Genomic DNA, 26,642 nt, shown 5'->3' on the forward strand with positions numbered 1-26,642 from the left:
GACACTGGTGTTTGGCTGTTATGACGCTCTGCAGGGCATTCTAGTCAGACACATTAGATTTAACATGTTAGTCTGGGATACAGCTGATAAATATGCTTTGCATTGTGCATTGGTAAAAAGTATGCAGATCTGAGGATAGGATTTGGTCTTCTTTAGCATCCTGAGAAAGTGTAGGTGCTAGTGGTCTGTTTTGATGAAGGTGGAAATGTGAAGAAAATATCTTCATTTAGTATGTGGCTCCCAAAGTAATTTGAAGTTTTTCACTCTCTACAGCAGTTCTCTTTATGCCAATGGGTTTGTTTATAAAAAATGTTTTAGTCAAATTTCAACTCTTTATTTCTGTTGATGTTGAGGCACAGGTTGTTCTCAAAGCACCAGTCCATCAGCAGCTCTATCTCCTCCCTGTAGGATGTTTCATCATTACTGAGAATCAGGTCTACCTCAGTTGTGTCATCTACATATTTAATGATAGTGTTATTTGTGAAAGCACAGTCATGGATGAGTTCAGGATTGGGCTGAGTACCCCACCCTGAGTTCAGGATGAGTGGGATGAACGTGCAGTCACCGGAAAGAGTAGTAGAAAACTGTTTCATGTAATACCACTAAAGCATCTGGTTAATATCCCGTTGTCTCTGATTAAAATTGTTAATTATAAAATACATAATTAGTGTAATATATTCTAAGAACGTATCTTATTTCTAAACTCTCTTTATATTTACATTTACATTTACATTTGCGGCATTTAGCAGACGCCCTTATCCAGAGCGACGTACAAAAGTGCTTTAAATCTCTAGTAATGAATAAATCTACACTGGTAAGCAAGATTACAAACTTAATATAAATATAACTCGAATTCTACAAACTTGGAAAGTGCTAATTTATATAAAAACATTTATAGCTCATTTTGTTTTACATCATCCACCCTACTCCTTTCCATCTTTCACAGAATAAAAGAAGCAAGACTACTGACCTTTGAAGCAAACAAAAGGTTCTTGGATTTATAGTCTGATTGGCTGGTTGATTAGTAATCTGCAGCTGAATCTGGCTTTGCTGAGCCGAGCCTTCCTATTCAGCTATTAGAAAGCATTCATGTTTGCTTTTCACATTAATGCTAATCATGTTAAAGTTCTGACTTTAGACTCAGGAAATGCACACCCTTTCCTTTCATTTAAAGCTTAGAAAGCATCATGGAAACAAGAGTGAAAGTGATGTGATTATTTCTTTGGGCTGCTGCACTCCATTATTTTCCTAACTTGCACTGGACCTTTCCTCCGTTTGTATTACATGTGCTTGCTGGTGTTGAGGTGTATGACAGGCACAATCTACCAGAGTGATTTAGAATGCACACTGACACACACACACACACACACACACACACACACACACACACACACACACACACACATATTTTAATGCTTTCCCTTGCATCTCCTTGCAGACCAGTTACAATATGATTACATTTTATGTATAGGCACTATAATAAGTATAGAGTATACATGCACTGCATTTATACTATATGTATATGAAACCCAACCCCTGTTTTTTCCAGAATTGCTGCCAATATCCTCCATTCTTTTGCACAGGTTTTCCAATAGATTGTGGAATGTGGCTGTGTGGATTTGCTCATTCAGCAGTAATAGGGTTAGTAAGGTTAGGCTCTGAGGTCAGACAAAGAGGTTTGGGGTGTGGTCTAGTATATCCAAAAGGTATGTAGTGGGGTTGAGGTCAGGATTCTATATAGGTTACTTCAGTTCTTCCACTCTAATTTTAGACAACAGGAGTTTTGTCATGTTGCCTAATTTCAGAAAAGGGCAACTGTTATTCTTCAGCATATAGAGACATTATATACAATTGCTAGCTTCCAGTTTTGTGGCAGTGGCTCTGGGAAGCTCTAAATATGTGATAGATGTTAGAGTAAGGTGTCCACAACTTTTGGCCTTATCGTGACTCCTGTATTGCACATTCATGCAACTACTAAAGTCTGCTGTTATGATTTAAGCTGCCAGTCAGTGTAGCTGAGTTTTCAGTAGTCAGCTATTTTTAAAGAGTGCAGAGAGAGGACATGCTGCATGCTGCAGTGGTGCAGAGTGTGATTGATTTAGGTCAGATTGATTCAGTTCTGTGGGAACACAGTGCATTGCTTCTCAAATAGATTCTAGCAATTTCTTATTTTTTTCTGAAGTGCATGCCTGTTTAACTCATGTTATTAAACCTTCAACATTAATATCAATCAGTGTAGAGTGCACATAAATTCATTTTGTGGGTTCTCTTTTGTCCTCTAACGTCTTTCTCGTTTTGGACATTCAGCTCTGTGTATATATATATATATATATATATATATATATATATATATATATATATATATATATATATATATATATATATATATATATATATATATATATATATATATATATATATATATATATATATATATATATATATATATATATATATATATATATATACACATAAAAGTAGTCTACTTTTGTATACACTCATAATAGCAATAAAACGCTGTGCTTTTGTACAATAAAGCAAACTGACAGGGGGCGCTTTCTGCCATCTTTGTCTCCTCTCTTCATAGACACACAAACAAAAAAACCTAAATCTTAGTGAATACTTGCCTAACAGACATAATAAATATATGTATAGAAAGCTCGAAAAGTCTAGTTTTAAATGAACCAATTCACATCGAATACAAATATTCTCTGATTATGTAATCTGTATGAGGTACAGTTTCTCCGGTATCACCTCATTAACCGTCCGTGTGGAAACATAGCACAGGTTCCGTTTGGTGTCCTGATAATTAACGTAATTTAAAACACCATGATTACTTTAAAAAGTTAACAATAATATTTTGTCTTCATGCTCTATGTTGAATCTCGTTTTACGAATAATAAACATAAATTTGCCTAATGCATATATATTTGTCAATAGCCATGTTTATTCGAGATATTAATCATTAATTAACCCACGACAAACATGTGGTTAATTGCAATTAAATATTTTAATCGATTGACAGCCCTAATATTAATATGATGTGAGGTCCAGTTGCATGTCTGTACTTCTACTTAAGTCAAGAATTTAATAAGCTTTTATTGTAATTTCAACCATATATAGCTGACGCAGTACACAGCTAAATGAGACAACATTCCTCAAGAACTCTGGTGTTACATTAAACAACATAAAGCTACATAACAGAAAACACAGAGCTAAGGACTAGTAAGTGTCCTCGCCACATAAATTGCATCGTGTGCAACCTGGTGCAAACACTGTAAGACAACACAAGACAGTGCAGGACAAATACACAAAACACAAAATAGCGCCGCCAGTAAACTTAATGTATATTTCACAGTGTGTAAAAAAGACCTGAGTACAGGAGTGTACCTTGTAGTTTAAAAAATGTAAACAAAAGGGTTTGTGCAAAACAGCAATAGCAGCAGTCACAAAAAGATGTGCAAAAAACAGCATGTAAGACATGGATGTGTGAAGTGAGTACGAGTGTGTGTTGAGTCTGGGTTGTACAGATCAGTAACACAGTTTAGTCACACAGTTGAGTGTGTGTGTGTGCATGAGATTTAGTTCAGTTCTGTATTGACAAACCTGCTGGCTTGAGGGAAGAAACTGTTGCACAATCTGGATGTGACGGCCCAAATGCTTTGAACCGCTTTCCTGATGGCAGGAGGGTGAAGAGTGTGTGTGTGTGACGGGTGTGTGGGGTCATCCACAATGCTGTTGGCTTTGCGGATGCAGTGTGTGGTGTAAATGTCCGTGATAGAGGGGAGAGAGACTCCGATGATCTACTCAGCTGTCCTCTGTAGGGTCTTGCGATCCGAGACAGTGCAGTTCCCAAACCAGGCAGTGATGCAGCTGCTTTGGATGCTCTCACTAGTCCCTCTATAGAACGTGGTCAGGATGGGAGGAGGGACATAAGCGCTCCTCAGCCTTCTCAGGAAGTAGAGATGCTGCTGGGCTTTCTTGGTTATGGAGCTGGTGTTAAATGACCAAGTGAAGTCGTCCGCCAGATGAACGCCAAGGAATTTGGTGCTCTTGACGATCTGTTAACTGGTGCACCTCCTCTCTGTATATTGACCCACCACGGTTGTGTCATCCGCGAACGTGATGATGTGATTCAAGCTGTGCATTGCTACATAGTCGTAAGTCAGCAGAGTGAACAGCAGTGGACTGAGCACACAGCCCTGAGGTGCCTCAGTGCTCAGTGAGGTGGTGCTGGAGATGCTGTTACTGATCGGGGCTGACTGAGGTCCCCCAGTCAGGAAGTCTAGGATCCAGTTACAGATAGAGGTGTGCAGGCCCAGTAGGCTCAGCTTCTCAATCAGGTGCTGAGGGAGGATTGTGTTGAATGCTGAGCTGAAGTCTATGAACAGTATTCGTACATATGAGTCATTGTTGTCCAGGTGGGTAGGGCCAGATGAAGGGTCGTGAAGATAGCATCGTCCGTGAAGCGGTTTGGACGATACGCAAACTGCATTGGGTCCAGTGAGGGTGGAAGCTGGGCCTTGATGTGTCTCATGACGAGCCTCTCGAAGCACTTAATCACGGTGGGTGTAAATGCGATGGAACGATAGTCATTGAGGGAGAAGACTGTAGACTTCTTTGGCACAGGGACGATGGTCGTCGTCTTGAGGCAGGTAGGAACAACGGTGCTGCTCAGGGAGATGTTGAAGATGTCGGTAAAGACATCTGTTAGGTGTTCTGCACCTTCCCTGAGCACTCTCCCAGAAATGTTGTCTGGTCCAGCAGACTTCCGTGGGATAACTCTGCATAGTTTTCCTCACTTCAGCTGTGGTTAGACAGAGCACCTGGTCACAGGAAGGAGGGGTGGTCTTCCTCATCACCATGCTGTTCTGCACCTCGAACCAGGCGTAGAAGTTGTTCAGCACATCTGGGAGGGAGGAGTCACGGTCACAAGCAGGTGAAGTTGTCTATAAACAAGTTAATTTCAAGGATGATCAGTGAAAACAGGATGCACCTAAGCTCAATTTTGATTTCATTGCAAAGGCTGTAAATACTTACATGTGATTTTTTTGTTTTTTATTTGTAATAAATTTGCAAAGATTCCAAACAGACTTCACATTTCATTATGGGGTATTGTTTGTAGATTTTTGAGTAAATAATTAATTTAATCCATTTTGGAATAAGGCTGTAAAATAAAAAAAAATGTGGAAAAGTAAAGTGCTGTGAATACATTCCAGATACACTGTATATCATCTTTACATTTTAGGGCATAGACATTTGAGATTCATTGATGAAAATTAAATTTTTCATGCAATAGCTGCCATTGTGAAGGTGAAAATGTGCGTTAGTATGTGTGTCTGTTTGCGTGTGCATATGTGTCTGTGTGCATGTCCAGAATATCACACTGTTACTGTCACCTATTTGTTGTCTTTTGCTTTTCCCTTTTCTCGTCCGATTTATTTGAATGTTTCTTTCATTAGTGTATATTTGACCTTTGATACCTTTTGGAATAGTTTTTTAATAATTCACAATTTTGTTTTTCTTACATTTGCCTAATTTGTATGTCTCTCCTGAGTGTTCCAATGTGCTGGCTGCAACATAATTAGTACACACAGCTCTCTTATCATTCTCTCATTATCCTTTACGGCTCTTGGCAGTGCAGTGCTTTTTAAAGCGGCATTCAGAATGACAAAATCATGCCTATCTCCCCCACACACACACACACACACACACACACAAACTCACACACTCACACACACACATTGTCTATCGTTTATCGTCTATGATGATCCTTTGCATCTGTAACAGAGTAAATGTCAGTGGCACTTCCCTTGTGATTGCGTTTGATAGACAGGGCCCCTCTTTACATATCTGCACTAAACTACTGAAATCAGATCAGGGTTTCCTGCAGACATGTTTCTCAGGAAAATGTATCTGAGGGGGAAAAATGGCAATCTTTATGACTCAGCAAGTATAATTTCATAAAAAGGGATTTTTTTTCTTAACAGTGCATGCAGTGTGTAGCACATGTATATTTTGTTAGACATATCAAGATAACTTTGAAGCACACGGTACATCTGATGATATTTCATACAGGCTCTATTTCTCTCTCTCTCTCTCTCACTCACTTACACACACACTTACACACACACACACACACACACACACACACACACACACACACACACACACACACAATTGCAGATTTCATTTCATTTATCTAGTGTTCATGTATCATTTATTTGAGTTTAATTGCCTGCTCATGTATCTAGTTTCTTTTTCCTCTTTATCTTTTTCTCTCCTCCTCCTGCATTCTGCTACAGAGCAGAAAACCACCCTTTTCCGGTCTCATTTTCTAGCAATGATGGGGTTCATTTTGAATGTAATCAGTGTTAGGTCACATCCTGTGAATCTCATGCAGAGATTTAAATATAAACTTGTGTATGTTTGAAAAAAAGGAAAAAAGAGAAAAACGAGTCAGAGGGGAAAATGTCTCATGGAAGAATCACAGATGTTCCCAGGAAGTGAACTCAGCACCAGTATGGGCTCCTCCTCCCTCTTAATGATCCCACATGTACACACACACACGAACGCACACTATTGCCAGTGTTTTACAATGCTTTAAAAACGTATACACATTGGTTTAATTATTATGCAGGCCGATGAGTGATAGTGTTATTGACGTAGAGAAATGCAGCCTGAGATCACATTTAGAGAGCAAATTGGACACCGTGTCCTCTTGCACCTCAGCCAGACACTAGCTCTAGACATTCTTCTTTCTGCTCTAGTCTGCTTATGTTCATGAATCTAGCCTTCCTCTTTTCCCTAGTTCCTTCACCCTCATTCTCTCTCAGCATGTGTTGCATGCTATTTCATCATGTCTGCCTGCAGCTGCTCAAATCGGCCAGTAGAACAGCTGGGTCTGGAAGGGAGACAAAGAAATAAGGGTGCTAAATGAATGGCAGTATGTAAATATGCTGGAAAAAAAAAGATCTTGAGAGGAAAATGAAACAAACAGCAGGGTATAATAGTCTGAGACCACCACTGATTGTCGATTGCATTCCTTTCTAAATAAAGGCATTTTTCATTGCAACTTTTACTACCAGCAATAATAAAAAAAATACAACTACTCTAATTTCTTGGTATTTGGTATACCCCACTTCTGCTTTAGTGACACTGTGCACTGGAGATGACATGGACACCACAAGCTTGCGTAAAACCTCATGATTCATGTTAGCTACAAATACATTGGTGTGTTGTCTGAACACATGCTTTAATGGAAATGAAATTTGAAAGAAAAATCAAACATTCTGTACAAAGGATTTAGCATGGTCAATAGCATAAAGTTGCCTGAATGTAAATAATAGTTTAATAAAAAAGAAAAATCTTTATAAAACTTTCCACTTTTCTTCTGTTTATTAAAAAACAAACTTCCAAACAGAGACAAACATGTTTCAGCAAACATTTATTTGTGAATTTTAACAAACAGGAAAGGTTTATTTGAGGCAACAACCAAGCCAATCCTTCCAAAAAAAAGAAAGAAAAAAAGCCAGTATTATTGAGGCATATTCTCTTTACCCAGAATGGCACTATTTACATTTGTTGAAGGAAAGAAGACGAGCTCTGACGGTCAAACCACTGTAGCAGACACACTCAGGAGTTTTTCTAGTCTAAGATAGAAAGAGTATAAATTGTATATGTACAGTATTTTTACGATTATTAAAGAGTGTCTTACTAATTTTATTTAATAAATGTTTAAAAAAAAACAAGAAAAAAAACAAAATATACAAGCATTCTCAATAATTTAGCAAATAGTATTAAGCTACTATGTCATTTAAAGTATTGCTAGATGTTATAGGATGTGGATGTGGAATGCTAAAGGAAGATGAAGGGCTTGTTTAAGGGCTTGTATTTATTTGAAGTATTGACAATTAATAATTGTAGCGTAGTAATTGTTTGGAAGTAATGTTCTTAAATTACACTAGTAGAAGTTGTTTCATTGGATTGCTTTAAACTGGCCTTGTAGATAAGGCTGTAAAGCATCTGGCTGGAGATCAGATTTGAGAATGGGTCTGTATGGTAGCCAATGAAGTTGAGTTTTAATCCTCCCCCTATGAGTATAGGTGCAATTTTAGGGATCATTTAGACCAAGCTCAACATACACAATACACAAAGGAATACTACATGTCAGGTATAATATTTTCCTCTCCAGCAAAATGCCGGCCTTAGATAAATATGAAGCTGTAGTGTCTTGTGGCCGAGGGAGAGAGGAGTTGGGGAAATTGTTCAGTGACTCATGGCTGCTACAACTTTAGATTTCGGAGCATATACTGGGCTTTAGGGTGAGGATGAAATATAAGTGTTTACTGCAAATTTGACCAGTGCTCTCACTGCCTGCAGCTCCTCACTGAGTAATATTGTAGAAACATGTAGAATGTTTTTTCTGTGAAAGAATAGAAAGGCACACTTGAGACCTTCAAAACGAAAAGTGGAATAAATTTGGAGTAGTAAGACTAAAAATGCAGAAAGGAGGTAGCAGCAAGAGGTATAATGCAAGAGGTGTATTGAGGTCTTGACAGACCGGTAATGACATTTTATAGCAGACACTGTAGACAGTACCATAGTCAGTGGCAATGAAGAAATGTGGTTTGCCAGTAATGCCCTGGTTATTAAAGAGCTGAGGCAGAAAGTGGCTGACACATGCAAAAGGAGCCTGACCATTACAGTTTGCTATTTAGAGTCTGTGTGTGTGTGTGTGTGTGTGTGTGTGTGTGTGTGTGTGTGTGTGTATATATGACTATACATGTGGAAAAAGTGGTAGGATAGAGCAAAAGTGTGTGGGTGTACAGAAAGGGCTATTATAGCAGATTAAAGTCGTCTGTATGTTTTCCAAGTTATCCCTCTTAACTCTATACAGTGTTTAATGCAGACTGCATCTACCAGTCAAATACATTAAATCTGATATATTCTAGCATTAGCAGTCACACATTCAGCTAAAGCCTGAAATGTCACCACTCGTCAAATCACATAAAATATGATAAAAGATTTTCATTTGTATAGCACCATTCTAATCTTAGACAGTTATAAATACAGGTGGGAAAAAAAAAATTATGTCCAGTACACAATCTTGTACATCTGCCTTGTAAATCTGGCAGTAAGAACAATGGGATGATGGGTAGAACAGTGATATTTGACTATTCACAGGTAATCTCAATTTGATACATGCACAAAATCAGCTTTCAATTACCTCTGTTTCTATAAATGTAAGCTTAGAAAATCCTGGATAAGAAGTGTCTTTTGTAATGGTCCCACATAAAACACTAAAATGAACAGTGATTCAGCAATAATAAAAAAAAAAATACAATTAAAAAAAACAACAACAAAAAAAAAAACCTGGATGCATGAGATTGATAAACTTTGAGATTTAAAGCATGGAGCCATTTTTATGCCAAAATCTTTAGAAAGTCAATTTGTCAATCTAACTGGCATATGAGCTGTCAAATACAAAAGACATCACTGTCAGGTTTGAAACTTAATTCCACGTGTTTCTACTCAACCCTTATTATTACATAAAGTTTGATCCCTTATGTTCATCCCAAAACTAGTTAAATAAGATGGCAGAGTTGAGCTGTCCTGCTGGTTGGATACAGAGGAGTGACCTTAAAAGGAGGTCTGGCTGGCTGACTGATATTCCTTGGCGTTAGTCCGTGTGCTAATCACCGTTTCTTGGAAAAGTCCAGACATGTATTCTACTGCGGCTTTTTGTGTCTATTTATGTGCAAGTTTATACATGGCAGTGCATTTATGTGGTAATATGTGTGAGGCAATATCTGTGTGTTTCTCTTAAAGCAGGAAAAAAAACATGGCCTCTTGTCTGTTACTCGTTGCAGACATCGGATCTCTCTTCATTTCCCACACCAGTCTCCTGTACACGGTGCTTGCACTGGCTGTGGCTGTGGCGAACAGTGGAGCGAGAGGAGCGAACAGAACAAGAGGCGAGGGACTGTGATTTGCAGTCGCAAGATGAATCCTAGGAAGAAATAACTTACGTTAATATGTTAAACTTACAACTGAGCAATGAATTACACTCACTGGCTTCCAGAATAAACTTAAATACAAATTCAGAGTAGGTATTTTAATACACAGTAAACTTTTCTACTCTTTACATCCACTTTCGTTTATTACATTTCCAAAAACATTTAATGCAATTCCCTTCAAGGTTTTAAAGTACATAATATGAAAAACAGAAGCAGCCACAACATTGTATTTTATGTATGTATTGTTTGCTCTTGTCAATCGAGTGGATTAGTATCTTAAATAAAATTATTGCTGCTTTATGTCATAATTTCACAGTAGAATTCAGATTATTCTTGACATCTTATTGAAATCCTGCTCATTTTGTCAACCCTCACCTCTTGGCCACTGACACTTGCACTCGACTCCTTTCCATTGACTACCGCATCATCCCGCAGGGTCTGTCTCATGAACCGCTTATTGACGATCTTGGTGACACTGTCTGTTCCCACCATAGCCCCAGTGAGACACTCAGGCTTGGGTTCATCTATAGTTCCAGTCTTCTCTCCTGGCAATGTCCGTCCGCAAATGTTTTGAAAGAACTCGATGCCGTACTTCTGAGTTTCAGGCTCATTCATGCTAATGCTGATACTGGGGCAGGAAGGTTTGCCTGCAGCTTGCCTTCCAGGGCATGTGTCACCCTTCCAGAGTGACTCCATGCTGGAGGTGTGCTCCACAACACTAAAGAGGCTGGACAAACCATCATTAAGGCCACTGAGTACGGGACTGTCACGGGTTGTGGTGGACCGAGCCCAAGCAGATCCACTCTGGGCAATGCTACGGTTTGGCAAATTCCACATGCTTCTATCTCTTGAAGAGATGGAAGATGTCTCAAGCTTGGATGATGACGATGAAGCAGAAACCCTTCTTGTGAGTTTGGGTGAGCCATATTTCGGTGAGCAGCAGGGTCGGTCAATGCGGCCGTGCACCTTCTCCAGTGACGAGGAGATCTGGCGTGATCGTGCTGATGTCAGCGAGGTGGATGGCCGTGGAGACCACACCTTTCCATGAAACCCTGCTCCTCGGGCGGTTGAGGAACCTGGACCCTCTGTCTGCAGGCCCACACTGACAAACTTAGCTGTTTGTGTTCCTGTGCTGGTGAAACCTACAGTCTGGCTTCCAGCATCTTTGCTGCATGTCCTCTCAAGAGAGCTAGAACGAATGGCCTGCCGCACACAATTAGTCATCTCCTTCATGTCGTCACTCAGATTTGCGGAAATCTCAAGGGTGTGGAGGGCCCCAGAGCTGTCCGACCTGCTCTCCAGTAGGTCCCTGTGCTGCTGGGATAGTGAGCTTAGCCATTGCTCATATGAGGATGACAAGTGTGAAGAAGACTGTGTTGCTGAAGGCAGTACTGCTTGGTCTGAGTTTGTTGCGCCAAACAGTTTGAGTCCTAGATGAGTATCATTTGAGCTCAGATCTTTGACCTTCCTTTCCATCCTCCTGACAGCTGGAGGACTGTAGTATATTCGAATACCTGTTTTGTCCGGGGCAGTATAACTCCTCTGAACATGTTCCACACTCAGTTGTAGCTTTGGTAAGCTTGTGCTGGGGCAGTCCCAGGTTTTAAAAGGTTCAGCCTTCTCCAAAGAAGCTGACTCACTACTCAGATACTTCCAGTTCTTCTGGTTGAGGTCACTCAGATCTGAGCGGGCTACAAGGTCATTAAACTGGTGCTTCCCCACCTTTACCTCAGCAATTCCATTAATCTCATGATCTGGAAGGAACGAAGCAACATCCAGCAAACTCTCAAGGTCTGACAGAAAGGAAATTGGTTGGGTTCTAAAGAGAAAAAGTAAGTTTGAAAATACAGAAAAAACATGAAAATCTGGAAAATCTATTGAAGAATTCGTCATAAGTTAATATATTACACAGGAAAAAATGACACAACTTTACCTTTGCGATGTTGAATCATTTGTAGTTGATTCTATGGATATTTCTTTAACATTGAGAGACTAAAAAGGAACATATATTGTTTGAAATTTTGCATTCTTATTTACGGCATTTGTAAACCATATGTACTGTATATCAGTTTATTTTTCTTCCTAATGAGGCACTCTTTCGTTCTACTTTTGAGAATGCTCGATAAATATATTTCCACAGGAGAATCACAAGGTAACACAAACTAGCACATTTGCCAAAGAGATGAGTGAGTCAGGGTTAATCTCAAAATAGTTTGTATCAGAGGATTAAAGAAAGCTAGCCTTACAAACATTAAATAAAATTTGAATGAAACAAGAGTAAAATGTAGCTATTTGCTCTCTCATAAGCAATTCTGGTCAGAGCACAACGAAAAGAATTTCTATTACAATTTATTCTATTACATTTCTATTTTCTACTATTACAACTGGCAGCAAGTTGCCACATGAAAACCTCACCCTGCCCTTCACAGTCACTAAGAAATTTTGCAAAAGCACCTAAATTTATGAGTAATCTTTAAATGTGTTCCACAGTAATGTAATATCTCAAATTTCTGGGAATGGTATATTCAGCACAGGGAAGAAGTGCATTTACAACTTTTTAAACTGACTGGCAAATTGAATGAAGAAGAGAAATAAAATCAAATAATACAAGTTAAGATCAAAATTCATTTTGTAATCATATTCCTAACAAAGCCTTATAGATTAAATGTAATGACCAATGGCATTAGTGTGACCTCTGACCTGTGTGCCTTTGCTCTGGGCATCATGGAACCTCTGCTCCCACTGGTTCTTCTCCTGATTGAAATGTTCAAGAAGCTCCAGCTTCTCCCGGCTCCAGTTTCTCTCACTTATCTGCAGCTGCTTGGTCAAATCCATAACTGCAGCATAGGAGTCTGCAAGCAAGTGCTGGTGCTCCTCACGCTCCCTCTTCAGAGCCCCCTTCAGATCAGGAGGATCCGTGTCAGTACCAGCTGCAGACATCTTCCCTGCTTTGCCCTCCATCTGGATAAAAGTAGAAAGAGACAAATACTTTATGTGCTAATAGGGGAAGAGGAACCATGGTATTAGCATGATGGTGGAAAAGTGCTAGTCATTTGTTGACAGTAGAACCATCAGCTGAATAGACAATAAACCACAACACATAGCAATATCACATGAAACTTTATTAAATGCAGATATTCAGGAAGCCTAGTCTTTAATCTTAAATCCATTTTAGTGGTTTCTGCTTTACACTCTATCAAGCTTAAGGATCAAAGCAATAGCTGCTACTTTACATTTTTATCTGACCATGTAAGTTAGGTTATTAAAACCATGGCCTTCAGGGAAGATTATTAGTCACACACCACAACAACCATGAAATGATTATGTGATTGGAGTCAGGAGAGTTTGCTATATTCCACAGAGGCAAGCAAAGCTTGTTAACAGTGTTTGTGGTTTACTCTTGAGGTGAAATTCATTTATTTCGAACCCACGCCCTTTCTTTAAAAACCTGTGACCTACTCAGACCTATGCAAAAGAGACAGGTGCAGGGTGGAGCATCAGAGCCTATGCTGCTTCGGTGCATTGCATTTGCAAGAATATAATGGGCCTGGCTAAAAGTTGTGCTATACAGCATTATTATTAGAGTCTGAGAGGTCATATACTCTGTCTGGAACTTGTCTTAAATCTAACCTTTACTAAGTCTTTACTCCAGTACTGTCCAGTCTCAAACAGAGTCAACATTCCCTCCAGAGAGTTCTCATATAACTTTTCCTGCATTTCTTTTGGGATTGAACCTTGAATCTTTTTTCAATCTTTAAAACTTAATGTTTTCTTTAATCATATTTTCCGAGTATAAAACATACAGGATATTTTCTGAACACGACTCACTGCACACATTCACTCATAATTTTACCACAAGAATACAATACAATAATAGTAACTCAGGTTAAAAACGCACATAAATAACAACGAATTAGCAATTATCTGGCCGCACCTCCTGTTGTTCTCTTCTTCAGTGAGTTATTTTTTCCCCCTGCTCTACTCTGCAGCATTTTCTATTGTTCCTCTCCATCACCACTTTCTGTCCTCCCTCCAAACTCTCTGTCTGACACACAAACAATCTGTTTCTCCCACTAGTCTCATTCAGCTTGATAATTAAGTCATTAAGCAGATTGCATTTGACAAATTCTTCAATAATATACAATATAAACATAAAAGTCCTGTGCCAGCATTTCTTAATCCCTCTATGGATTACACTAACATCTCAATGCACACTACAATCAATAACTACAAAGCTAGTGAATATAGCCTCAGTGTAATGAAGACTATAGCATTTCACGTTACAAACAATTATACAGCAGTACACAGTATCCTTAATGGCTAAATGTAAGTGTAAAATAGCTGCTAGATAAAGCAGGCGTGTAGTGGCATAGAAAATGTGTTTGTATTTGCTTCGCGTTTTTTTAATAATAAACATTGAGGGATCTTAACAATTTACAGGTTGAACAAAGTGGTGATTGTAAAACCGCTTTTGCGATTGCAATGAGAACATTTCTTTCCTATCCCCTTAGAGGCTCTAAAGTCCTGAGGTATTCTAGGACTCCAGCTCACAAACATAAACGTATAAAAATAATTAAAAAATGTGAAGGCTATATTGTAACTACAAAATAAACCCTATCTGTTACAAGCTCTGTTGGAAAAAAAAACTACATTGGTGTCCAAATTCTGTCATTGTTTATGAAGACAATTATTTTTGCACATAACTATAAAAACAGCTCAGATGAGCAATTCTCTTCTAGAAGTGGCAGAGCTCATTTCAGGGCCTAAAGAAAGTGTAAACATTCATACTATAAAAACAACAGCCAGTAGTGCGGTCAGACCTATTTTAAATATGGCCAAGAGTAGCAAAGTATCAAAGGGGGATGTGTGTGTCAGAAAATGACATTGAAGCCAATAATGCATTCCAAAATTTGACCTTGAATTTATTTGTATAACAAAGACAACATTTGCAACCACCTATTACGATTCATATTGAAAAAACTTTCTTTTGGTTTCATTTGTTCAGTCAGCCATGCATTTGAAACAGCAGGATCAGACAAGAAACCATAGACATGATAACAGCCAGAAGAATGTCTCTACAAATGTTTGTTAAAATGTGACAGTTTAATACCAAAGCTCTTAGTTCATATCAGTAATTTGAAACGATTTTCAAAGGAACTGACTTTATGCATGCAAGTTCAAATTGGTTTATACTGAAGTGATTACTATATACCGTAATTTCCGGACTATAAAGCGCACCCAAATATAAGCCACACTCACTGAACAAAGATTTTTATTTTGAACATAAATACGCTGCATCTGTCTATAAGCCGCCTACACTGGAACTAATGAACTTTACACAGGCTTTAATGAAAGACAGTGTCTATTACTCGGCTTGTATCTAAACAGTAGCCTACCAAGAAAGTCATTGTTCACTGTCTTCCTCCTTCCTTTCACAACAATTTCTCTCAGGAGTTTATCTTTTGGCATCATCGTGCGTTTAAAAATCACCATCGGTGAAGCTTTTCTCCCGATGCCGTGCAGCTCAGAACACAGGTGAAGTGCGTTTTTTCATGCCCGGTTGTTTTCAGCGTGACGAATGATTCGCATTTCCTGTAGACAGTCTGAGTGAGCGGCAGGTCAAACGTCAGAGAAACCTCATCTGTATTTATTATGTGGTGCGGCCCGATTCAGTGGGAGCGCATCTAATTTCATTTAAAGAGTTTCATTAGTTCACCTAAACCCGTTCAGCAATTTCAGTTTTTTGGCATGAAGCTTGTGAAACCGGGAAAAACCCAGGAAAAATCCATATATTAGTCGCTTCATTGTTTAAGTGGCGGGGTTCAAAGCGTGGGAAAAAAGTAGCGGCTTATAGTCCGGAAAATACGGTATGTTGGTTAAGTAAAGTTGATTCTAACAAAACCATACAGGACTAAAAACAATTAGGTATTTCAAATCAGAAATTGAATTCATTTGGAAGAAATCATGTCTCAGAAAAAGAAAATCTTTAGAAATAGCAGTTATTTCAACTGAATGGGGAAGCCCATGCTATATTTTATGCAGGACATTTTCAGTGAATCAAAATAAAACAACAGTGACAGAGGTTTTTCTCTCTACTCAGCCATTAAAAATGTCTTTACTGATTCTCTCTATAGACCTAAAGAAGCATTTTTCCCTTCTTTATATTTGAAACATTCAATATACAAACATGCTCTTCTAATGCTGACACTGCAATTATATTATTTAGTTTAAAGAATTTGATTTTTCAACTAACGGATAAATAAATATGAACACAAACTTGACAATTCTGATGACTTTAAGTACGTTTATGGTAATGGTGTTATAAACAGGAATGTGGCATTTTGTTCAGCTGTGGTTCAGACAGCATTTGTTTAATAGTTGGGTGTGGATTCAAAGCTTGGAGTTCAGTGTCTGTTTTGAAAGTGTCTGGTGTATTTCTATGGAAATGCAATGCAATTGGAATGCAATTAAAACCAAAGATCTGCTATATCATGCATGCTATCAGACACGTTTATTAGCAAGTTGGCTAAGTGCAGTGAAATGTGGTTTGCTGTATTATCATATGCATATGATTGTTGCACACAAGTAGCTATATCACAGCACTGCTTCAGTGAATGAAACAGTAATTAAACCAGTACCTGGGTGATGAGGCTTTTGAGCTCAGTACGCTCCACCTCCCAGGAGGCTTTAGCTCGAGCAAATTGCTGTGTTAGCTCTTGGGAGCTCTGACGCTCCTCTCGCAGCTCAGTGCTCAAATCTTGCAGAGCCACTTTCAGGTCTGATAAAGTCGCATTCAAACCACTTGTCTGCTGGTAAGGTGGAACAGAAAGGCATATGAGAGATGTTTCAAATAAAATTTTATTTGCATTCATGGTTAATATTGTGTGTGCATTTTTTGCTCAGACCTGATTAACTCACCTGAAGGTTATTCTCAGAAAGGTTAAGATCTTTGTTTGTTGGACTTGGTGGTTGTTCCTTGGTGGCTGCCATCTTATTGTCTCCATGGTGAGGGGCAAGGCCATCATCCTCCAGAGGAAAGTGAAGCTCCTTAATGTTGTTAATCTGAAGATGCAACATACCTTCATTTTGCATGAACTAATCCTGGCTGTATTATCAGTCTGAGTATATGTTTTCCAACATTATGCTAAAAAAATGTAATAAAATAAAAAAAAAAAATATATATATATATATATATATATATATATATATATATATATATATATATATCTTGTAAAAGAGCTTGTATGGATGTGTGGGTATTTAATTTAGCAAATGTTATTTAGGTAGGCGTTAAGTTTGGGGAGTGAATCATAATTTGCCAGACTACATATTTCCATGAGGAAGCATCATGTATCCTTTTCATATTTTGCGCACCAAAGTTTCTAGAAAGGACTTTCTGAAAAAATTCACTAGCTCACATTCAGTAGCCATTTTGTCTTGGTCAAGGCTGTGGTGGGTCTGGAGCCTTTCCCAAAAACAGTGGGCATGAAGCAGAAATGCACCCTGGATGTGATGCCAGTCCACTGCAGGATACTATGCACAAACATTCCAACCCTAATTCACACCTTGGCCAAGTTTATCTTAGCCAATTCACCTACTGACACTTTCTGGAGCTGTGAAAAATGCAGAAAAGTCAAACAAAACCCACACAAGCATGCTTATTTGTACCTGGAACATGTCCTTGCCCTCTGTGTTAAACTTCTTGCCGAGTCTCCACTGCTTGAGTAGCCAACGTAGCTTGAGGCTGACCAGCAGTAGAATCTGTTTAAGCTGCTGGGACTCCTGCACCAAGACATTCCTCTCCTGGCTCCAGAACTTTTGCTGCAGTCGTGTTTGCAGGCTCATGCTTTGCAGCTGGAAATCCCGTCGCACCAGCACCTTCTTGTGCTCCTCCTGCAACTAAGAATTGTCAGACAGGGAAGATGGGAAGAGGAGAGAAAAAAAGGATGTGGAAAAATCAGTTTAAACTAGTGAAGATTAGTGAAGAGTCACACGATCACTGTGCATCATCTCTGAAGAATGACTTATAGATATGATGTAGTGTTTACTGTATGATGATGTTGGTGCTGGTCCCTGTAAGTCTCTAATTGGAATTTGTTGGAATTGAAATTAGTGGTATGTTATTTACTGGATACCATTAAGGACCAACAAAATACCTTTGAGAATTAGTAGATTGCAATACAGTGTCTACTGGACACCAATCAAGTTTCTACAATGGTTTCTTTGGTTTGATGATAATAATTTAACACTATACACAAACTCTTCATTATAAAAAACTTTTTTTTTAATCGTTTTACTATTTAGCAGCTGATTTGTAATGGTATTTGTATTAGAAACCATAAGAATCACTTTGGTGATTATTTTCATCTTTTTTCCTTTTTTTCCTTTTTTCTTTAGCTGCCTAATCTTAAGGTGATTTATGTGGCTGCATGAGCATAAGAATTACCTGAGAGAGTTTCTGCGAGCAGGATTTTGTGTAATCACAGTGAGCTTGATTCTCCACTGCCAGCTGTTCCTGAGTTGTCTCAGCTTTTTCCCTTGCTTCACACAGCTGAGCCTGAAGCTCACGAACCTGCTCCAGAAGCTACACAGGGACACAAAGCCTCTTTAGCACACAAGCCCATGACTGTGCAGAAATTAAGTCAGAAGAAATGTACAACTCTAATTAGCTCTAAGAGTTAATCCATAATCCATAATTTAATAACCCCTCAGTGATAATACTACAGTATATTTAACTTTTTACAATGTTCAATTGCACATTTTCTTAGACACAAGTATGGCCACTGACTGTTTTGTTCTATTTGGGAACATTTTTCTAAATATCACTGTGCACCATAAAGTCGTTTTGACTGAGTAAAGACAGCTTTAAGTATGGTTATAAAAAAAAGTATGTAAACCCTCCTTCAATTCTATGTTTAAATTCATTATGGTGTTTTAATCGCTAACTTCTATACACAAACAACATAATTTTTTATAAAAAGGTGTAGTTGCCCTAAATTATTTTCCTTGTTGTCCTGAAATAGTCTCATATAATGTTATTTTACTTTAGCAAAAGTAAGATTCGTCTTTTGGATAAGTGTCCTAATTTTTGTGCAATCATATGTATGAGCAAAAATCTTTGAATTGTTTTCACGTGCTTATACTGTATATGTTGGACAAAATATTGGGACATGGACAAAAGTATTCATCAACAATATGTGATTTTTCCTAAACTTTGGATGCTGTAGCACTAATTTGTTTACCTTTCTTAAACTAGGAGACCCAAACCTGTTCTAACATGTCAACACTCATGTGAACAAAGCCAGTTCTATGAAGATATGGTTTACAAGAGTCAGAGTGGAAGATCTTGGGTGGGCTGCTATAGCGCTCTAACCCTATTGAACACCTTTGAGATAAATTGGAACGCTGACTGCACCCCAGGTCTCCGCACCATAAGTCATTACCTGATTTTACTAATACCGTTGTAACTGAATCTCCATACCCACGCTCCAAATTCTAGTTGAACCCCAGGAGAATGGAAATGATCCCAATTTATGTTTGGGTAAGCCTCTTGCTTTTTGTGTAATCCTCCCTTAAATAAATATATATGAGCAGAAAGCAGAACTTCACATTGTTTTCATATGTGTGGTGCTAATCCTAGTACTTATACAGCATATGTTTAGAATTACAGACAGGTTTTTTACATAACAGACATGGGTTTGTCATACTTTCTAATAACACATTAGAAAACAGCAAGATTTATGCCGGCTAACAAAATAAGAAATTGAAAAGTATGTTATAAATGCAGGGAATAAACTTTAACTGAATTATTCCATTTTTAGAGAACTTTTTTTAAGACTTGTACTTTTATGGCCTTAAATAATGCTGTGTGATATCTACATCAATGTGACCAAACATGTTTCAGCATTCAAAGCTTTTATTCAACAATGCTTATACTTTTTAATAAAGTTTAGAATTAAACAGGGTAATAAACAGCAGTTTAGAAGTCCCAGTATGCTCCTGATAAACTTGTTACAAGCCTCCCGCAGAGACATATTATTATGCTTTAAATCCGCAGAGCATAAAGTTCACTCTTCTCTCTCTTCTGCTTTGCTTTTCTAGGCCCTGATATTGTTTATTCTACACAGTAGCTGAGGCACAGTTTAATGTCATATCACACCGAATGTATATACTGCATGTTAGTTGGCAGTAAATCTCTGGGGCTTGGCTCAGGCCTGACAATAAAGCATTATGTAAGAAATAAAAAACAATAAGGTGTGTGGTGTGATATTACCACTCCAGGGTTAATTTTTTTCCACTTGCTTTCTCGAAGCTAATACTGCAACAATGCATCTTGTTGTAATTTTTTTTCCTATTTTTTCGCATAAAACACTAAAAACACCAAAAGTATGAAAAAGCAAAAATAAATTTTGTTAAACAAATCATATTATTTTAAATTCTCCTAAATTAAACTAGCTGCAAAGAGCCTGTGTATATGTGTGTGCATTATATATATATATATATATATATATATATATATATATATATATATATATATATATATATATATATATAATCTCTATATTTGATTATCAGAACCTTGGTGTTTCTCATCACCTACCAGTGCACAGTTGGTCTCCGACAGGTCTGTCACGTGGTCTTTGTTGCCGTCTGTATTGCTGTTGCTCTCAATTTGACCTCTGACATCTGCTTGGTCCCTAATGTTGGGCTGTTGCATGCATGCATGGGCAAGTTAATGAAGAAAACCAAAGCAACAAAAAAAAAATAATCAAACAATACAACAAAACCGAAATGGGGTACAGAAAAGACATGTAATGAAGGAAACACGAGGCATGGTGGCATATAGTCACATACAGAATGTGAAATTGGACAACGGCAAAGAGAAATTTGAATAGCAGGTGACGACTCACCAGACATAAAAGAAATGATACAATTAAAGCAAAATCGACTCCATAATAACATGCAGTCTAAAAAAGAGAAACTCACAAGAGAAAGAAAAGTATGTAAAGAAACAACAGTTTGAGCAATGTGGCAGAGGAGAAAGTGACAAAAAGAACCAAAATGCCCATGAGGAGAGCGAGGGTTGACTGTGGTGGGAGGGAAAGTGGGAAAATCATATCAAAAGAGAGGAAGAGCAAAAGAGGGAGTGGAAGAGGTAAGACAGAAACCACAGGTCATGGTGCCAGTGGAAGGAAGGAAGGAAGGACAGAAAGATTGAAAGATAGAAAGAAAGAAAGAAAGAAAGAAAGAAAGAAAGAAAGAAAGAAAGAAAGAAAGAAAGAAAGAAAGAAAGAAAGAAAAGAAAAGAGAAGAGAAGAAAAAAAAGAAAAGAAAGAAAGAAAGAAAGAAAAAGAGTGGTCTGGATTGGGAATTACAAAGTTGGACCTCTAATGGAATCTACACCTATCTACTTTATTTTTTATCCTTAAATATTATTCCTTTTTAATGCGTAAATGTTGGACAGCCGTACAAAGCATTTCACCTCATGTTGTACTCTGTATGTATGTGTAGGTGACAAATAAAATTTGAATTTGAACTTAACACAGCATGTATTAATCCTTCTGACTAAAAAATATATAAGCTTTACATCTTTGCTATTAACTGTACATCCAGCCACGTTGGGCTTTTTGATACATGTATCATTATTTTGTGATAAATTATACACTACATGAAAAAAAGCATTGGGACATTTGAATTTTCCAGCCATATGTAGTAATTTTCCAAACTGTTACCACAAAATTGGAGCACACTATTATATAGGATGCGGTAGCATTAAATTTTTCCTTTACTTGAAGATGCGAACATGTTCCATGAAGCTATGGTTTACAAGAGTTGGAGAGGAAGACCTTGAGTTGCCTGCTATAACGCTCTTAACTCAACACCATTAAACATCTTTAGAACGTATTGGAATGCTGACTGCACCCCAGACCTCCTTACCCTACATCAGTACTTGACTTTACTAACACCCTTGAGGCTAAATCTCCACTACCACACTCCACAATCTGGTAGAACACCTTCCCAGACGAGGGGAGGTTATTATAAAGGCAAATAGGAACTAAAAATGGAATGTTGTATGCAAAAAAGCCACATACAAATCTTATCATCATGTGATCACAGACTTTTGTCCTTATAGTGAATCAATAAAAATAATAGTTAATAAAATGGTTGCTAGCATGCATTGATTAGACAACACTTTACTCTAATATGGTGTTTATTACAATTGCTAAGAAAATTGGGTCAAAGAGAGTTAAAGAAGGCAAGAATAAATAGATGTGGCTTAGTATATTTTACATTTTAAGTAATTTGTTAACCACATAACTGGTTCTCTGATGTTAGCATCTAGCTTAATCTATTTAATTTAGTTTTATTTATTTTTACAGTTTTAATGCTTTCTTGTATTTGCAAGACAATTTTTTAAAATTCACATTATATACGTAGATTTAATTGGCTTTTAATTAACTAATCAGCTGTTCAGGGTATAATAGAAAACAGAAAACAACATGACACTGAGGGAATTATATAAGCCACACCCACTGAATTTTACAAATATTTTTTTATTTTTTACATAAATTGTCTACACTAATGTACTTTACACAGGCTTTAACGAAAGACACGTTACACACGGTGTAACCGGTGAAATATTTTGCGCTTCCTTTAGGAGCATAGCGGTATTTTGGGAATAGCCTGCCACTGCATTCCTCCGGTATTACTGCGTGTGTGTAAGGCCGAGGATTATGTCCTTATTATTTTCTGATGCTCATTTCTAAGTTTCTTTGACTAACCCTTAACGCTGTTGCCAAGAAAAATAAAAAAGTTTTGGAAACCTGTCTGTGCTTATATGATTTCTGTTGCTGCAGTCATTGTTCACTGTCTTCCTCCTTCCTTTTCACAACAATTTCTCTCGGGATGTTTTCTTTTGGCATCGTCGTGCATTTAAAAAAAACTTTTTTTTCTCCCGATGCCGTGCAGCTCAGAACACAGGTGAGGTGCGTTTTTTTCGTTTCCGTTCGGAAATGTAATTGGTCTTATGTTATGTCGCTCAGTTTTTTGGCTTGAAGTTTGTGAAACTGGGAAAAACCCAGGAAAAATTCATAAATTAGTCGCTTCATTGTTTAAGCAGCGGGGTTCAAAATGTGGGGGAAAAAGAATCGGCTTATAGTCCGAAAAATACGGTACTTCTCTCAGTGTTGTAAATATTCTGCCCCTGAAATTAAATCACTTCTAAATAAAAAGGACATTATTAAAATAATATTGAAATGTTACATTGTTTAGTCAAGCACTGGCTATTTCACTGAACAGCTGATGTTAAATCAGTGTTAAATCCAGTAAAGGTTTGGCTACTTAGGCAACACGAATTCGTCCTGTTTCAAAATAAAACATTCTACCAACACTAATCTTAAAAGGAAATCATTAGCAGCAAAGCAGTTAAAAATATAAAATGACTAAAAAAATGTTGCTACGTATGACACAATAGAGATACAAATGTGTAAGTTTATCATGTGTACAATAATGAATCTAGGCTATACTTATATGTAATATGAGAATATACACTATGGCAAATGGTTTGTTTCAATTCTGCTATGATTCTGTGGAACCAGATGAACAGGCCCCCTAACAAAGTTTACAGACGTCTTATAGCTATTAACAAATAAATCTATTTTCTCTTCAACTCCTTTAAACACTTTAAACAGATATTTGACCCAAGATGAGCAGTAAAACTCGCCTTAATTTACTCCATTAGAGGCCAAGATGTCTTAAAATAAGAGCATGCACATTTGTTGCACTGGTTGACAGGATTTATAAATAAAATGTAAAGAGCAGTGTTAGTAACTTAGCAATAACTTAACAGGCAAAGCAAAATATATATATACTTGCTCTCAATAAACAAAAAAGGGGTTAAAAAGAAATGAAAGAAAAACGAGTGTTTTATATTTTCACGGCATTGTTGAAGAAACAAGGTTCTTACCTTCTGTTGAATTGTGATTTGGCTGACTTGAGAATCTACAAGACAGAACTCTTCGGACTGAGGAACGAGGGCCCCACCAGATAGCTCTTTCACATGCTTATCTTCAGGGGACTCCCCCAGACCCTCTATCCTCTGACTGAGAGCCTGTAGCTGAGCCTGAAGAGACTGTAGCCTACTGTGAAGGGCTTCAACTAGAGACAGATTTGAGCTCTGAACTTGGTTCTTCTCTAGGAACCCAGCTTCTCCAGGTTCCCTAGCTGTCATTTTATGTACGATTGTGTCTGTTGAGATGGCTAGAAGACAGTTGGAATCGGTAGACATGAGGAGCTGAATTGCTGAGGTAATTAGTTGTGCCTGGTCACGGATGGCCAACAGTTCCTTGATGCTGAGGCACTGATCAGAAAGGAAATGGTTGTTTCCTGTCACCTTCTCATCTTTTTCCTCCAGAACCTGGTTCTCTTCACTATCCACTGGGATATCATTACATTCTGGTCTGGGCACGCACTCGGCCGAGTCCCCTGCCTCTGCATCAGTCTCCAGTGCAGGCCGAATATCCACATGTCTGGAAGCCAGGTCACATCGCTGCAAGTTGGAGAGCAAAATGCGGTTCTCATATTGGAGCTTCTTTACCTTACTGCTCAGGTCACTGATTTGAAGCCTGGCTGCCAGAAGCTCTTCTTTAGATGCCTCATTCAAAGGCCCTTCTTCAGAAGCTGCCACACTAGGAGTGATGGATGGAGGAAGGATGGTGGATGAGGACAAGGACTCAATATCAGAATCAGAAGGAAGTTCAGACTTGTACCGATTAAGTTCATTCATCAGAAGCTTGTTCTGCTCCTCCATCTCAATCAATGACCTCCTCAGAAGGTCCGCTTCTTCTTCTACAAACTGCAGGTGCCGTTGCAGCTCCATAACATTCTCAGCTGAAGGTGAAATCAGCAGCTGCCCAACTCCTGTCGCAACTGCAAGACCTCCAGGGGTCTCTTGAAGCTTCATGTCATCCATTTCAGCCCGGAGACCGCGATTCTCCACCTCCAGCTCCACTATCCGTCGACTCAGCAAGTTAGCTTCCTCCTCAACAAGCTTCAGATGAACTCGGACCTCGGCTTCGCGCGTGTGGGGCGAGTCGGCCACTTCATCCACGGTGAGTGACGTGTCCATGTCACCATAGAGGGAATGGTATTTGGTCAGTTCTTCTTTCATGGCTTCATTGTCTTTCACCATCTTAGTAAGTTTCTTGCACATAAGTGCCGACTCCTCCTTGGCAAAATGGAGCTGGCACTTGAGGTCAGAACTGTCCTCAGGAGTCTGATAGCAGAGATGTTGTCAGTGTCAGTGATCTGATATATAATCACATTAACAAATAACTGTAAATGCTAAATCTAAACAAATATTCTTTTCTGCTTTACATTTTACATTCATTAAGAATAAATGTTAATATAGCATTTTATAGTGTATAAAAACGCCTACTGGTCCTATTGGAACATGTACTTAATGTTGAAATACACATGCCATATTGCAGACAAAAGATCTCGTGTGCGTACACCATGTTCATGCTTTTCTACAATTTCTTTCTTTATTCCAATGGTTATTCTTTTTACAACCTTCTTTCCAGCGCTATCACTACACTACTTGAGACCCATGATGCTAAATTTATAGTGAAATAAAACAAAAACACTATAAAAACAGACCAAAAAGCACAATAATCACACAAGAGAATGACGAGAAGGCACTAAGAACAGTGTCTATGAAGCGATGAAACATGGGGACAGAGGTGACGAGCAGAACGCGAGACTGGAACCAAATGCGTCAAAAGAATTGATCGCCTTCCTGAAATATGCTCGTACTCCTATAATGATTTTTACTAGTAAAACCGCTCGTACACTGATATTATAATACTACGAGGCACTCGTACACCGGGGTTCCAATGTATGCACATTATATATATCACACTTTATTATACTTTTTATAACATTTTTATTTACATGTTTAGATGTTGGACAGTTGTAACTTGATTTGATTTGATCATTTTGTCTATAATAAATAAAATGGGTTAAAATCTCTAAAATATTTAGAGAAATTGGCTGATGTGCACTCTACCTGTGGTGATGTCTTCTTGTCAGGTTTGTTGTTTGGTCTTGCACCTCGCTTTTTTAGAGAATTCTAGCAAAGGAAAACACAACAAACTATAAGTACATGTAATGATTACATACCTCTTTACCAGACACACACAAACTTTAAGTATTTATCATCGCAGTAGCAGCAATAGGGGCACAAAAAAGTGAAGTTTTGCTCTGGAGTTGATGTAAACAAAAAAATAGGAGACAAGAATAATATGAGTAAATTATGGTTATACTATTAACATTATCCTGCACCGTAATGAACAGAGCATGTATGTGTGGTGGTGGTGGTAAGGGATGGGTTTTACAGGGTTGTGTGTGTGTTTTTTATTTTGTATTTTTTATTAATTTTTTTGGGGAGGGGGTAGAACACACACCCAAGTTTGGTGCAGTGTAAGATCTGTGGTTTCCATAGAAACCACTGACCCTCGATTCACTGCAGAAGGAGAGCGAATGCACAATCATCATAATACACATCAGTGCAGACAAAAACAATTCCAATTTTCTGGACACTATCAAAGCAGAGCTCATTTCATT

At 38.1% G+C, this 26,642-nt stretch overlaps 1 protein-coding gene across 2 annotated transcripts in view; it reads right to left on the reverse strand.

Moving 5' to 3' along the window:
- Positions 1–7,432: 7,432 nt before the first annotated feature.
- The window catches only part of soga1 (suppressor of glucose, autophagy associated 1), a 44,054-nt gene continuing 24,844 nt past the window's right edge, over positions 7,433–26,642 (reverse strand). The window contains exons 4-14 of one of the 2 annotated variants that reach the window (XM_046869628.1): positions 26,086–26,148; positions 23,986–25,293; positions 20,620–20,727; positions 18,466–18,603; positions 17,688–17,918; positions 16,938–17,081; positions 16,658–16,828; positions 12,720–12,980; positions 11,953–12,011; positions 10,395–11,838; positions 7,433–10,012 (exon numbers count right to left, since the gene is read on the reverse strand). In XM_046869628.1, coding sequence (XP_046725584.1) covers positions 9,860–10,012; positions 10,395–11,838; positions 11,953–12,011; positions 12,720–12,980; positions 16,658–16,828; positions 16,938–17,081; positions 17,688–17,918; positions 18,466–18,603; positions 20,620–20,727; positions 23,986–25,293; positions 26,086–26,148 — 4,080 coding nt within the window. In that variant the 3' untranslated portion in view covers positions 7,433–9,859. The remainder of the gene's footprint in view (positions 10,013–10,394; positions 11,839–11,952; positions 12,012–12,719; positions 12,981–16,657; positions 16,829–16,937; positions 17,082–17,687; positions 17,919–18,465; positions 18,604–20,619; positions 20,728–23,985; positions 25,294–26,085; positions 26,149–26,642) is intronic. The other variant, XM_046869629.1, reaches the window with a different exon arrangement.

Source organism: Silurus meridionalis, chromosome 16, assembly GCF_014805685.1.
Source record: "Silurus meridionalis isolate SWU-2019-XX chromosome 16, ASM1480568v1, whole genome shotgun sequence".
Taxonomy (NCBI): Eukaryota; Metazoa; Chordata; class Actinopteri; order Siluriformes; family Siluridae; genus Silurus; species Silurus meridionalis.